This window comes from Octopus sinensis, linkage group LG2 (assembly GCF_006345805.1).
Source record: "Octopus sinensis linkage group LG2, ASM634580v1, whole genome shotgun sequence".
Lineage (NCBI taxonomy): Eukaryota > Metazoa > Mollusca > Cephalopoda > Octopoda > Octopodidae > Octopus > Octopus sinensis.
Window position 1 is genome coordinate 165805868 of NC_042998.1, and position 15101 is coordinate 165820968.

General features: G+C 34.7%; 1 protein-coding gene across 2 annotated transcripts in view; it reads right to left on the minus strand.

The window, feature by feature from the left end:
- LOC115232390 (ADP-ribosylation factor-like protein 6-interacting protein 1) overlaps positions 1 to 15101 on the minus strand; it is an 87699-nt gene that overhangs the window by 48080 nt on the left and 24518 nt on the right. For both annotated transcript variants that reach the window (XM_029802248.2, XM_029802247.2), the window contains exon 2: positions 63 to 199. In XM_029802248.2, the coding sequence (XP_029658108.1) occupies positions 63 to 199 (137 nt within the window). The remainder of the gene's footprint in view (positions 1 to 62; positions 200 to 15101) is intronic.

Genomic DNA, 15101 nt, shown 5'->3' on the forward strand with positions numbered 1-15101 from the left:
TATTTTTTTTCTCAAGAAGTAGTAAACTTTATTACAAATGGAAAAAATGAACAGTTACTCACAGAAAAATAATTGTTATTGGAGCCAAAAGTACAAGTGGATGGTATGGCCGGTCCCAGTCAATGACGCCATTTAAGCGAAGCAATGCAGCTCTCCATCCTTCCATATCTTTCATAAGTTCATTCAATTCATTGTTATGCTGAATAAAGAAATAAAAATATCATATCAACCAATGAAGATATAAAATAAAATATGTTATTACATGGTAATAAAAGATATGCAGCTTATAAACAGATGCACCTGGCTAGCTACACGAGAGTAGAAGATAGAAACATAAGATAGTAAAACCCGTAGTTGATAAGGTTATATATATATATATATATATATATATATATATATAAACACTTAACACACAATGTATTAATAGAAGTACAGGTGCAATAAGATGCGATGAGAAATAATTCCCAATTAAAATATATTTTGCAATGAAACTTGGTACAAATTGGAACTCATTCATCTTATCATGTTCATTTCCTCATAAACTGCTAGTTTCATTGATTTCTTCAATGTATCCAATATGTTTGTTACACTTTTTTCTAAAGCAAAGTTATTTTATTTCTAAAATATGCATAAAAATTATTTTATTTATTATTATTTGTTTGGGTTTTTTTTTTTTTTTAACCAATGCATTTTATACGAGAACAAACAACAGTACAGGGGAAATTATCTGGAGTAAAAAAATTTTTAAGATGTTTTCTTGTTTGATATTATTTCTATTTTTATCTCCTTTTAAAATAAACTAATCTTCAGTCCTCAATGGTTCCATTATAGTTCCTTTTTATTTATGTACTTCATTTTCTTATCAATGGAATTCAACATCATTTAGTTGGATGTTCAGTGGTTTTCAAAAATTTACAAATTTAGATGATAACAAAATAGTTTTGTATAGGAGGAGATGTTTTTGAAGATTGAGAGATCATTAAAAGCTGTTTGATGATATATCTTCAGAGATTTTACACCATTCTTGAGTTTTTTTCAAGAATTTTGCTTATTTTATGGTCTTGAGGATTAAAGACAGTGAATAAATATTGATTTCAAGTTTTGGCACAAGGCCAGCAGTTTCAAGAGAAGGGATAAATCGATTACATCAACTCCAATGTTCAACTGGCACCTATTCTATCAACCCTGAAAGGATGAAAGACAAAGTCAACCTTGGTGGAATTTGAACTCAGAACACAAAGATGGACAAAATGCCATAAAGTATTTTACCTGGTGGGCTAACAGTTCTAACAGTTCACCATCTTAACAATAATTTTGCATATTCTGTGGTCTTGATTAAAGACAGTGAGGAAATATTACCAGCCATTTCAAAAATGTTTCACATTGTCATTATATGCAATAGCTGTATTATCAGAATGGAAAACAGTAACTTTGACTTAAAACAGATCACTTTTAACAGATTTACATATTATCATTATTCTGAAACATTAAAGAATATTTTTAAACATTTTGTTATTGATAGAGACTATATTCCCTGAAACAAATTTTAATAAAAATGTTTTCTACTCAAACAATGGTTTGCATATTCTTAATATGTTCCAGCGTTTTCAAATGCAAATATGCAAGTCACTGTTGTGTACATCACAGGAGAACAACTTTTCCCTTTTATGATGGCAATCTATTCATAACACACTCAACAAGTGATTCTGGAACACCTGTATTTCAACATATTGTGTTTCTTCAGTCAGAATCACCCAGCTTTTTTTAGCTTATACAAGCCACTGGCTTTGTTTATAAATTCAGCAAATGAGCTTTTATCTACCTTCTAATAAAAAAAATCACTATTTGCACTGTGTAGAGTGAGCTCTGATATAATAATTTGCATTCTTATTCTTAATATATTCCAGCAGATTCAAACACAAAAAATATGCAAGCTGCTGTTGTTTTTCTAGTCATTTCTTATTAATTGTTTAACTTAGATAATTACATATGAATATGCAGAATGTATACAAAACTTTTCATGAAACCATCGTAGAGATAACAACCTACTATCTTAAAGTCAGGGAAGTAGTTTATATTTGACATGAGGGAGATGGGCATCACATAAAAGGGAAGGGAGATAGACAGGAGATTAAATGTTGCCAGAGAGTCACATGATAGAGATAATAGACCACTTTCTACGGCTGAGAGCTGGCAGAAACATTAGCACACCAGATGAAATGCTTAGTGGTATTTTATCTGTCTTTACGCTCTGAGTTCAAATTTTGCTGAGGTCAACTTTGCCTTTCATCCTTTTGAGGTCGATAAATTAAGTACCAGTTGCATACTGGGTCAATCTAATTGACTGGCACCCTCTCCAAAAAAATTTCAGGCCTTGTGCCTAAAGTAGAAAAGAACTGACCACTTTCTGATGAATAATTTTATTGAGTCTTTTTGTCAACTGCTTTTCTTCAATCTCAATTAATGTTAGTGGGAAGGGGTACAAATATATAAAAACTAGTGACCAATATATATTGTCTATTCAATTACATATCAAATATATGAATACATTTGCATATACGCAAACAAACATTCATAATATACATACATACATTCATAATATACATACATACATACATAATATACATACATACATACATACATACATACATACATTATATATATATATATATATATATATAGATATATATATATATATAAGTATATATATATATATATAAGTATATATAATATATATATAAGTATATATATATATATATAAGTATATATAATATATATATAAGTATATATAATATATATATATATATATATATATATAGATATATATATATATAAGTATATATATATATATATATATATATATATAAGTATATATAATATATATATATATATATATATTATATATATATATATATATATATATATATATATATATATAAGTATATATATATATATATAAGTATATAAATATATATATATATATATATTATATATATATATATATTATATATAATATATATATATATATATATAAGTATATATATATATATATAAGTAATATAATATATATATATATATTATATATATATATATATTATATATATATATATATATACTGGGATTGGACAAAATAATGGAGACACCTAGCATCATAATTTTGAAATATCTAAAACCACCAAAAGCTTATTTATTTTTATGTTTTTTGATTTATTATTAGTGTTGCTTAATATGTTTTGCTAGAATTGCTGTTTCTTTTCAGATATCATCAAAAAACAGTAATTAAAATTCATTAAAACGACAGATCTATTGGACTTTCAAAGAGGTCAAATTGTTGGTGCTCATATGGCAGGCACTAGCATAACAAAAACACCCGAAATGTTTGGTGTGTCAAGAAGTACTTTCTTGAAAGTAATGACAGCCTTTGAGAAAGAGGGAAAAACCTCCTCGTCAAAACAACTCAGGAAGAAAACCAAAACTTTCTGATAGGGACCATCAGACTCTTACACAAATTGTTAGAAAGGATCACAAAATTACTGCAGAGCTTAAAGACCACCTCAAGAACCCAGTTTCCACAAAAACTGTTCGCCAGGAGCTGCACAAAGCCAGATTTCATGGGAGGGCTGCAATCAGAAAGCCACTACTTTCAAAAACAAATGTTGCGAAGCATTTAGAGTGGAGTAAAAACCTACAGAATTGGTCCATAGAGCAGTGGAAGAATGTTATTTTCTCGAACGAGTCATCCTTTACCTTATTTCCAACAACCGGCAGAGTATCTGTGATGATCTGGTGGGGCTATATCTTGGAAATCCACCAGCCCAATGGTTTCCCTTCATTGCAGAATTAATAGTCAAGACTATTTAAGCATTTTATCTGATCAAATTCATCCTATGGTTGCAGAACTGTTTCCAGAGGGAAAAGCAATCTTTCAGGATGATAATGCACCAATTCGCACAGCTAAAGTTGTTACTGAATGGTACAAGGAACATTCTAGTGAAGTCAAACATCTTATCTGGCCACCACAATCCCCAGATCTTAATATTATTGAACATTTATGGTGCATTTTCAAAAAAAGTAAGGAGTTGATATCCTCCACCATCATCACTACAAGAACTGGAGACTGTTTTAGCTGAAGAATGGACAAAAATTCCTTTGGAAACAATTCAAACTTTGTAGAAGTCTATATCTCGAACAATTCAAGCTATAATTACTGGCAAAGGCGGTCCTACCCCATATCAAAATAAATTTGTTTGAAATTTTAAGGTGTTTCCATATTTTGTCCAACCCCTGCATATATATATATATATATTTGAAAAAATTAATATGAATGGCTTTTCTGGTAATTTCTCCACCTTAATAATTACATGTTTATAAACATCTAATTATTCAAGAGGAAAAATTATTTCTATTAATTTTTTAAAATATATAATATTGTACGAAGAACTTTCTATTTTTAATTATACTACACACACACATAGTAGGCACATACATGACTGTGTAGTTAAGAAGTTATAGGGTGAGGACAGTATTTGTTTACAATTTTTAACTGCTAATTTTACACATATTTTTTTACTTTCATTATCAGTCGTTTTCTTCTTAAAAACAACAACCATTTTTGCTTTATTTTTTGGCAGAATAACTGATTATGGAAAATTTTTGATGTGTTGATGTGTACCATTGCATGGGGAAAAGGTATGGATGAAATTCTCATCAGGCTGGTGGTGCATGTAGACATTTACTACATCTCATACAAGATAAGGAAGGGACAATCTCTGTCCAAGGCAATGCAAGAAAGGTGACTCAAGCACACCAAGAAGCTGATAAAACAACTTGAAACACCTGCTAGATCCAGACATGTTATGGTTCTTCTCCAACCAAAAGATCAACTCCCAGAACAAGAGGTGACTCACTGTCTCAGCCAAGGACATGCCCAGAGTCATGCAGACAACATCTCCACCGACTATCATAGTCTTCAGTGTCATCAGCAGTGAAGGTGACATCTTACCACTGCACTTCTTCCCTAAGAGCGTCAGGCTGAACACCAATGGCTACATCCGTGTTCTGAGCAAGGTGGTGAAGCCCTGAATCAACCAGGTAGCTGCAGGGAGGCCGTACATGTCGCAGTAAGATTTTGTGCCCTACCACACCAGCCAAAGACTCAGACCTGGCTGTGGGAGAATTTTTTCAATCACACAGCATCTTGCATTTCGCCTCTCAGCTCACCTGACTGCAATCCTCTCAACCTTTTTACATGGTGATCAAGAGAATGAGAGACCAACATATCCAACTGCAACATGAAGGATGAGCTGAGGGCCAGAATTAACAGAACCTTCAGAGGCCTACAACAAGAGATAGTGACAAAGGCCTGTGGCCAGTTCTGAGATCACCTGGAGGCTGTCATCAAGGCCAAAAGCAGGTTCATTTGGTGAGATTAACATGGAGACAAACTGACCCAAATTTGACGAATATGTCTCAAAAAATAAAAACACTGTTTTATTTTTCCCTGAGACAGTCATCATGCAAATGAATTCTGTCCACACCCTGTATATGAATATTCAGCAGAGTTTAGAGATCAAATTATCAAATTAGATTTCTGTATGTTCACCTACTTTTTCGCATCTCTAATCAAGGTAGATAGCTTTTTATTTGCTTAAGTAGTCTAGATGAGAAAGTGACACCACTGACTGATTTCTTTGGTCTCAAATGGGAAAATCCATATCTGCTGATTTAACCAGTTCATATTTCAAGCACGGAGAAAGAAATAGAAAAGTATTAAAACCAAGAAACTGTGTGTGTGTATATATATATATATATATATATATTATCATTGTCATTGTTTTAATGTCCATGTTCCCATGCTAGCATGGGTCGGACAGAATTTGTTGAGGCAGATTTTAATGACTAGATGCCTTTCCTGTTGCCAACACTCAGCTGTTTCCAAATAAGGTAATATTTCCTCATGACTAGATAAATTTTCATAGACGATTGGAAATGAAGGATACTACTTGCATAACAGTGACACTCATTTGCAACTATTACGTGATGACAAAAACAAGAAGACAATAACACCCACACACAACAATACATGCACATACACACACACATATGTATACATATACAACAGTCTTCTTTTTCAGTTTCTGTCAACCAAATCTATTCACAAGGTTCTGGTTAGCCTGGAGAGTCATGTAGTAGGACTGAACCCAGAACCATGTGGTTGGGAAGCAAAATTCTTACCACACAGTCACACTTGCAACCACATATATATATTTTCACATATTGCATAAACTAGGATAAAAACCACCAGGAGGGTGGTATTTCTCCTTGTAAATTTAACGGATGAATGGGGCTGCCTATATAAAACTTGCTACATTTCACACAACTGATAGAGAATGTAATGTCTTCAACGTTTATTATCATTTCCCCATCAGGCAATTTGCCAGTGTGCATATTCTCTCAGAATCAGACTTATTGTCTCTTTGTTTAGATTCTTGATTTTTTTTTTTTCTTTTTGAGAGTTGCTGCTTAGAGATGGTATGAAATGGGTGAGTTACATTTTCTCTACATAACAAAAGTAACTGCACGAATTCAATAAAGTGAATGAACATAAAGTAGAAATTTTACAATTCAAAATGGTAAAATTTCTACTCGTAAAACTGAATAAATTTTATTTTCTAACTTTGCATTAAGTGGCTTTTATTACCTTTCTGTGAAGCCACATGGCCTAGGGGTTGGGGTGTTGCACTTGTGGGTTTGATTCTTAGACCAGATAATGTTATTGAACAAAACACTACATTTCATGTTGCCCCAGTTCACTCAGCTGTAAATGAGTAAACCTGCAATGGAATGACATCCTTTTCAAGCGGAATGTTGTGATCTCAGTTATTTATATGCCATGGAAACCAGGGAACTGGCTTTATGAGCCCTAGGACCCAAAACAGTACATACTCTATAGGAACTGGCATGGTTGTGTGGTAAGAAGCTGGCTTTCCAACCACATGGTACCGGGTTCAGTCCCACAGCGTGGAACCTTAGGCAAATGTCTTCTACTATAGCTTAGAGCAAACAAAACCCTTGTGTGTGGATTTGGTAGGCTGAAACTGAAAGAAGCACATTGTGCATGTGTGTGTGCATGCATGTCCTTGTATCATTTGATACCAGCATTGGTAGGTTTTCGTCCCTATAATTTAGCAGTTCAGCAAATGTGACAAATAGAATAAGTGCCAGGCTTAACAAAAAATAAGTACCAGGGTCAATTAATTCCACTAAAAATTCTTCAAGGCAGTGTCTCCACATGGGCACAGTCTAATGGCTGGAACAAGTAAATGATGAAAGATAGTCCCAGAGCCAGAAAATCCAACAGAAGATATAGTCAATTATATCAACCCATTACTTGACTGTACTATTTAGTTTATTGCTACTGTGTAACTAAATACTGAAAGGTATTTTTTTTTCTGGTTCTACTAATTCTGCTATCTACTGCCTTGATAATAATGATTTTTAACATGGGTACAAAGCTATAAATTTTGAGTAAGGAAACAGTTGATTACATGATCTCCAGTACTTGACTAATACTTATTTTCATCAAACCCAAAAAAGATGAAAGGTAAAATCAACCTCAGCAGAACTAGATCTTGGAATGTAAAGGAAAGCAAATAAAACTGAATGTGCCAAAACACTGCTTTAAAAACAACAACAGTAGTAATTTTGATGGCTTCAAATTTTGGCACAAGAGCAACAGTTTTTGAGAGAAGGGGTAAGTCAATTGCATTAACTTGACTGGTACATATCTTATGGACCCCAAAAGGATGAAAAGCAAAGTCGACTTGTGGAATATGAACTCAGAACATAATGACAGAAATGCCACTAAGCCTTTTGCCCAGTGTGCTAACAATTCTAAAATAATAATAATCGTTTCTACTATAGGCACAAGGCCTGAAATTTGTGGGGAGAAGGGACTAGTCAATTAGACTGACCCCAGTGTTTCACTAGTACTTAATTTATTGACCCCAAAAGGATGAAAGGAAAAGTTGACTTCAGCAGAATTTGAACTTAGAATGTAGAGACGGACGATTCTGCATGTTAATGATTCTGCCAGCTTGCCGCTTTCATGTTAATAATAATAATGATGATTTCAAATTTTGGCACATGACCAGCAGTTGCGGGGGAGGGGATAAGTCAATGACATCGACCCCAGTGTTCACCTGGTACTTATTTTATCAACCCCCAAAAGACGAAAGGCAGTGTCAACCTTGGTAGAATTTGAACTCTGAACATAAAAACAGACAAAATGCTACTTAGCATTTTGCCAAGAGTACTAATGATTCTGCCAGTTTGCAGCCTTAACAATAGTAATAATAATGGTTTCAAATTTTGGCACAAGGCCAGCAGTTTTGGGGGACGAGCTAAGTTGATTACATCAACCCCAGTGCAAAACTGGTACTTATTTTATTGACCCCCAAAAGGATGAAAGGCGAAGTTGACCAGCAGAATTTGAACTCAAAACATAAAGACAGACAAAATACTGTTAAGCATTTAGTCCAGTGTGGTAACAATTCTGCCAGCTTGTCACCTTAACAATAGCAATAACAACAAAAATGGTTTCTAATATAGGCACAATGCCTGAAATTTGTGGGAAGGAATTAGTCAATCAAATTGAACCTAGTAAACGACAGCATTAATTAATTTTTGATCCAAAAGAAAAACCCTAAGCTAATTTCAGTGGGCTTTGAACTCAGAGTGTATAGACATGGATCAAATATTGCAAAACATATTTTACAAAGCATTAACAATCCCACCAAAAGACCAGAAATTTGGAGGAGAAGTAGTTGATTATAATGACCCAAGATTTGACTGGTAATTATTTTATCAACACCAGGATGATAAAAACTAAATCAATAATGTGCAGCTTGAATGTATTTAACTGTTGTTTCCATTTGAAATGACATACTGTAATTTCCAGCAAACAAGTTGACATAGTATATAATGTAAACATTCAAACATTGTCACTATCTTTCCAAATCTTGCAGCATTTCACATGGAATCTTTGCCCTCTAAAGTCACCTTAATGTATGAGTTGATCTACCATTTTGGGGTGTAAATTTTGGTTTGAAAAATTTGACTTGGATATGGTAAGATATTTAATGAAATTTTCAATATATTTCTAACAAGATGTAAGCAATTAACATCATCATCATTTAACATCTGTTTTCCATGCTGGCATGGGTTAGATGACTTGACAGGAACTGGGAAGGTCAGGGGTCACACCAGGTTCCATAATCGGTTTTAGCTCAGTTTCTATGGCTGGGTGCTCTTCCTAATGCCAACCACTTTACAAAGTATACTGGATGCTTTTTATGCAGCACCATCACCAGTGCTTTTTATGTGGCACCAGCACCAGTGCTTTTTACATAGCACCTTGGTTTTAGGATCTCAATTCTGTTGTGGTGAGTGGGTCTTCTCAAGTACAGCAATGTGCCACATATCTTGGTCCTCTGTCATCTTTTTCATAAGGTTCAGAAAGTGTTTTTTTTTAAATCTAGACACAAGTTTACCCAGGCTGTTGTTTTTAAAATTTAGTGGACACCTATTAACTATTTGCATTAACATAAACTAATCTCTCTCCATGTGGAGGCACATGGCCTAGTGGTTAGAGCAGCAGACTCACGGTCGAGGGATCGCAGGTTCAAATCTCAGACTGGGCGATGTGTGTGTTTATGAGCGAAATACCTAAGCTCCATGCGGCTCCAGCAGAAGGTAATGGCGAACTTCTGCTGACTCTTTCGCCACAACTTTCTCTCACTCTTTCCTCCTGCATTTTGTAGCTCACCTGCAATGGACCAGCATCCCAACCTGGTGGGGAACCTATACGCCAAGGAAACCAGAGAAACTGGCCCTATGAGCCAGGCATGGCTTGAGAAGGAACAAATAACAATCTCTCTCTCCAGTTTGTAAAATTATTGCTTAGGATTTTATTTTTTCTGGAAAATGCAGCTATATTTGTAATCAGTGCCTACTTTATTGCAACACTGGCCTCAATAAAACAAAGTCAGAAATACAGAACACCCTAATTCAAATAAAATATCAAGATTGGTTCCAGATTCTTTGTGCTAAGCATCTCCTTTATACTTAAGAAATAATGACAAACTATATTTAACGACATCAGTCTGTGTTAAAACTCTAATTCGTAACGAATATAAAATGAAATCTCAAAAGTAGATTCCACATGCTACAACTTTTTGGTTAGCACATTCTCTTTAACTTCAAATTTAGGTTTTACTACTAGAAGTTGAAATCACAGAAAAAAAAATTTAAATGTTGCATCAGATAAAGTAAGATTAACATTTTCAATTCTAAATATAGTACGTATGTTTAAACAAAACATGTTTAAAATTAAAAAAATCAAATGTTACTGCTGTACTCTAGTTTGAGTATGCTGGCAAGAGAAAAAGCAGAACAACTTATCAAGGTGACTTCAAAGAGTAAAATTGTTTCAGTTAGCTGAGGCACATGATACCTGTTAGAAACATTTTGCTGCTAAGATAAGCAATCTCTCTCTCTCTCTCTATATATATATATATATATATATATATATATATATGTATGTATATGACTCCTTTCTTTTACTTGCAACTAGAAACAGATGGCAATAGCTAGAAAAAACAAGGAACACATTGTCATTAAATAAAACTCAGTTTACTATTATAGCTTTTTCCACCACCGATACCTAGTTTTGATAAGGGAGAGAACTATCCTAGTGCAATGAAATGTAAACAATAGAATATTTATGCGCATGTGTGTACAACTTAGCTGAATCAGTGCTTACTTTTACACTAAATACACAGGGCACAGAATAGAAATAGAATATTGGAAACGATTTAAACTTGGTTAAATGATCATCAAATAGCAAGTGAGAAAAGATCACAGAAACAGATATAATCAAACCCATTTATAATTCTGTGAGGAATTTCTATAAGTTACAGCAATAGCTTAAATGTGCTGCAAATGTAAAATAAAAACAAGCAGAATATAGAATGATTATGAAGGTGACTTTGACTTTGCAGATTGAAATAGTAAATGGTTTCAGTAAGCTGAGACTAAGTAACAAAGAAATGTTACCCAATATTTTAGTCTGGTCTATAAACACCAGATACTGTAAGTCAATTAGAACACAACCCCCATATGCAAAAAGATTAACAAAATAAATAAGGCATGTGTAAAGACTTGGCAATCCTAATACAATGTCTATGCAGATGTTATAGAAAAGTACCAGTTTCTGATAAAGTGCACAAATGTGAAAGCTTAATTAGAATTCATCTAACCAGCCAGTCATTTTCTCTGCCCACTGTTCCTGGGAGGGTGATGGGGGTAGAGTCCTCAGGTACCTCTCCATAAGGTCATATCAGAAACAAACGTTATTACAGTTTCCAGCTGGATATCCAAGTATGACTAACTGAGGCTATGGATATTATTCAACCATTTCGTTTTTGATCTACCCCTAGGTCTCCTGCCAGTTGACTTGACTTGAAGACTGTCTTGCAATTCTTTCCTGCAACATTCTAATCCCATCTCTAGTACTGGGGCTGTAACCTCTCAATGTAGAGAAGTAGCAGCTCAACCTAGAGAAACTCTTAGATCTCTGAGCTGTACACCCTATCAAGTAATGTTAATCCAGAGATCCTCCAGAGGAACCCCATTTCAACCATTTGTATTTGTGATTGTATTCAAGCACGGAAACAGAAAAGAAAATAGTGAGCTTGGCATTTTTACGAAAGTCTCCTCTGCTGAGGATTGAATGCTGGACCTGGCACATTATTGTACCAGCACCAGAATTCTGGCATCCATTTCAGCCTCCTGACTTCCTTCGCTTATGACTACAGCCCCAAATACTTATAGTTCTCCACTTGTTTCAGTGATGTTCTCTTGTCTTGTCTTGTAACAGCATTCACCTAGGAAGGGTTAAGCTGACTCCTACTGAGTTCATTGCGCCATGGATCAAAGTGGTTCATGCACATCTATTGGCAGCCAATTCTGCAGTATGCTGAAACAATTTCCAATTCCAGTGATAAATGCCAAAGATTCAAGGGCTGCAAACAAACTCCATATCTGCTTTGACTGTCATGAGCCATGTCCTCAGCTGACCACTCTCTGCTTATGCCAACCCAGAGGAAGATCTGGTCACCTTCCAGATGAGTTTATTATGGGGCACCACAACACAGACCAAACCACCGTAGTCTCCTTGTCAGAAGAGTTCCTTCAAGAAGTGAGAGACCACAGCAAGTATAAAGTTGACAGTTCAAAATGCAGTTGGAGAAGACAATGAATACAGAAGCGATCAAAGACCTCCAGCTTTTGGAGATCAGCATCATGCATAAAGAAGAACCATTCAGACAAGTGCCTGATAAATACGGTATTTCATCGCAAGGCGGATTTCCCAATGTGGCCACAAGCACTTGTGGAAGTGGCAGAAGACCAACTTCACATGATTTACCAGAGGCAGTAAGATGGATCAGAGATATTTGAATTCCTTAGCCTCTCCCACAGCCTCTCCATCAAGATGAGTAGTGACCTGGAGGAAGAAGATATGTTGGCTGAGAGGACCTTCATTTCCAAGGCATTGATCTTCATTCCAACTCTTGTGGCAGTGAGGTTTAGCCCAACAAGAGTATATTGAATGTCACCATAGGACTCCCCTAGGATGGTAATGTTGACGGCAAAGTCAAGGTTACTGACAGAGAAATCGCATCCTACCCTATCCACATGCACACACCTACATACTCACATACACATGCATGGGCACCTTTATTTTGGGATCAGCAATACTTTATTATCTCCCCTTCTTCCTAGCTCTCCTGTCTAACTACCTCTGTCCAGCCAGCCACCATGATTGACCACTAGCTCCAAAAGATTTTTTATTCTCTCACTGTTTATTTCCTCGTGTTCCTTTGTGTTGAAGAATGTAGGCTCTAAACGTAAAAGATTATCTCACCTTCCCGAGCATTAAACTAATACACTTGTTTGTTGTTTACACACTTGTCTTCGTCTTTTGTTTTTCTATAAATTTCAACTATATATATATATATATATATATATATATACATATATATGTGTGTATATCGGAACTGAAACCACAATCTTGCACTCGTGAGTTCACTAAACCATGAGTCTCCACATATGTGTGTGTGAGTACATATATATGCATATCAATCCAATCCACTCACAAAGAATTTAGTCAGCTAAGTGTATAGTAGAATATACTTGCTCAAAGTGCCACACAATATGATTGAACCCAAAAACAAGTGGTTGGGAATCAAACTTCTTAACCACACAGCCAAGCCTTAAAGTATATTTTCTGAAAAATCTAGACGTCATTAATAGTAAAAATACTTGAAAGATTTTGCATATTTCTATATTTCAAAATCTTGAAAAATATTTGAATCCTAATATAAAAATATAAAATAAAAAATTACAAAAATAACTCAGAAAAATGTTTCAGCAAGTCATCATTAACAACTGATTAAATGGCACAAAATATGAAATAAAATTATTTTCTTTTTGCGAATAGAATTGAAAGAATGCATACAAATAACTCAAACATTCCTATTTTTCATGAATGAGTTATATTATAGCAGGACTTCTAACTAATCTATCAACTAATAAGTCCCACTATTTTTCAAGCAATATGTGTGTATCTGAGTTAATGCACTAAGCAGTTCTATTCTCCTACACCAACAAATGTACAATCTTTCAAATTTACTTTGTGATTTTGCAATTATTACTTTAGCAGGAATGGTAAAAGCCATTCATCACTAATGAGATCAGAATAAGACTGAAATATGTCCAGAATTTTTTCCTGTAATTACGAAAATTATACTCATCCTAACTGCTAATTAAATTGCCTAGCAAACAGAAGCTATGAGGTACTTCTAGGAATCCTTCAGCCCTTTGACAGAATGTATTACCGATATGCTCAGTCTTTACTGCACTTACGCATCTGCTGCATATAAACTCTACCATTTCTATTATCCTAACTGTGATCCCACCACATCCCCCTTGAGCCTCCATTGTCTACATTGGACACAATACAATAAATGTCTACCTACTTCCTTTCTGCATAACAAGAACAACTACTTTCCTGATGATAGCAGGGTTGTAACTACTTTCAGATTTACTATAATTTTAGTCATTGCTAAGTTTACTTTAAGACCTTTCAATCCTAATTTGTTTCAACATCAGGAATTTCTTCCCCAAATCTTCTACAGATTCTGCTATAAGAACTAGGTCATCAACATACAGGAGTCCCCACAGAGATTTGATCTTAAACTCCCCTGTAATGGGTTGGAGAATTATAATAAACCGAAGGCTAAGGACTGAACTATGATGAACTCTCTCCTGCATGTTAAATTAATTGCTGAATTCATTGCTAACTCTAACCTTGCTGGAACTTGAACAGCCTTAACTAGTCATTTGTCTACCCTAAAAACACCAGATAACAGAGTGAGGCACCTTGCTTGACAAAGGCCTTGTGCAGGTTAATGAATGCTAGGTACAGGGACTTATTCCTAGCTAAGTACTTCTCTTGCAGTTGTCTTGCTAGGAATATAGCACTGGAGGTAACAATTCCTGGCATAAAGCAAAACTACATCTCACCCAGGTTAATCCCATTCCTAATTATAAGCAATAATGCTTTCTGTAATTTTCATTTACCATACTCTACTCAAAATGTATTGGCAAACCTAAGATCAAAGATGATGTAACATACAACAGGTACAAATGTAAAACCATGTGATTTTGAAGTAAATTGCTTGACCACATTCATACATATTTATATTTATCATATTGGAAGCTGGTACTACTAGAATCATAAGTGAGGTTCATGCTTCCAATTATTCATAAGTACACACACACACATCACTATCATCATCATTTAGCATCTGTTTTCCATGCTGGCATGGATAAGATGGTTTGACTGGAGCTGGTAAGCCAGAGAGTTGTACCAGGTTCCAGTCTGTTTTGGTTTGGTTTCTATGGCTTGATGCCCTTCTTAATGCCAACCACTTCACAGAGTCTTACATGTGACTGGATGCCTTATGTGTGACTGGCAT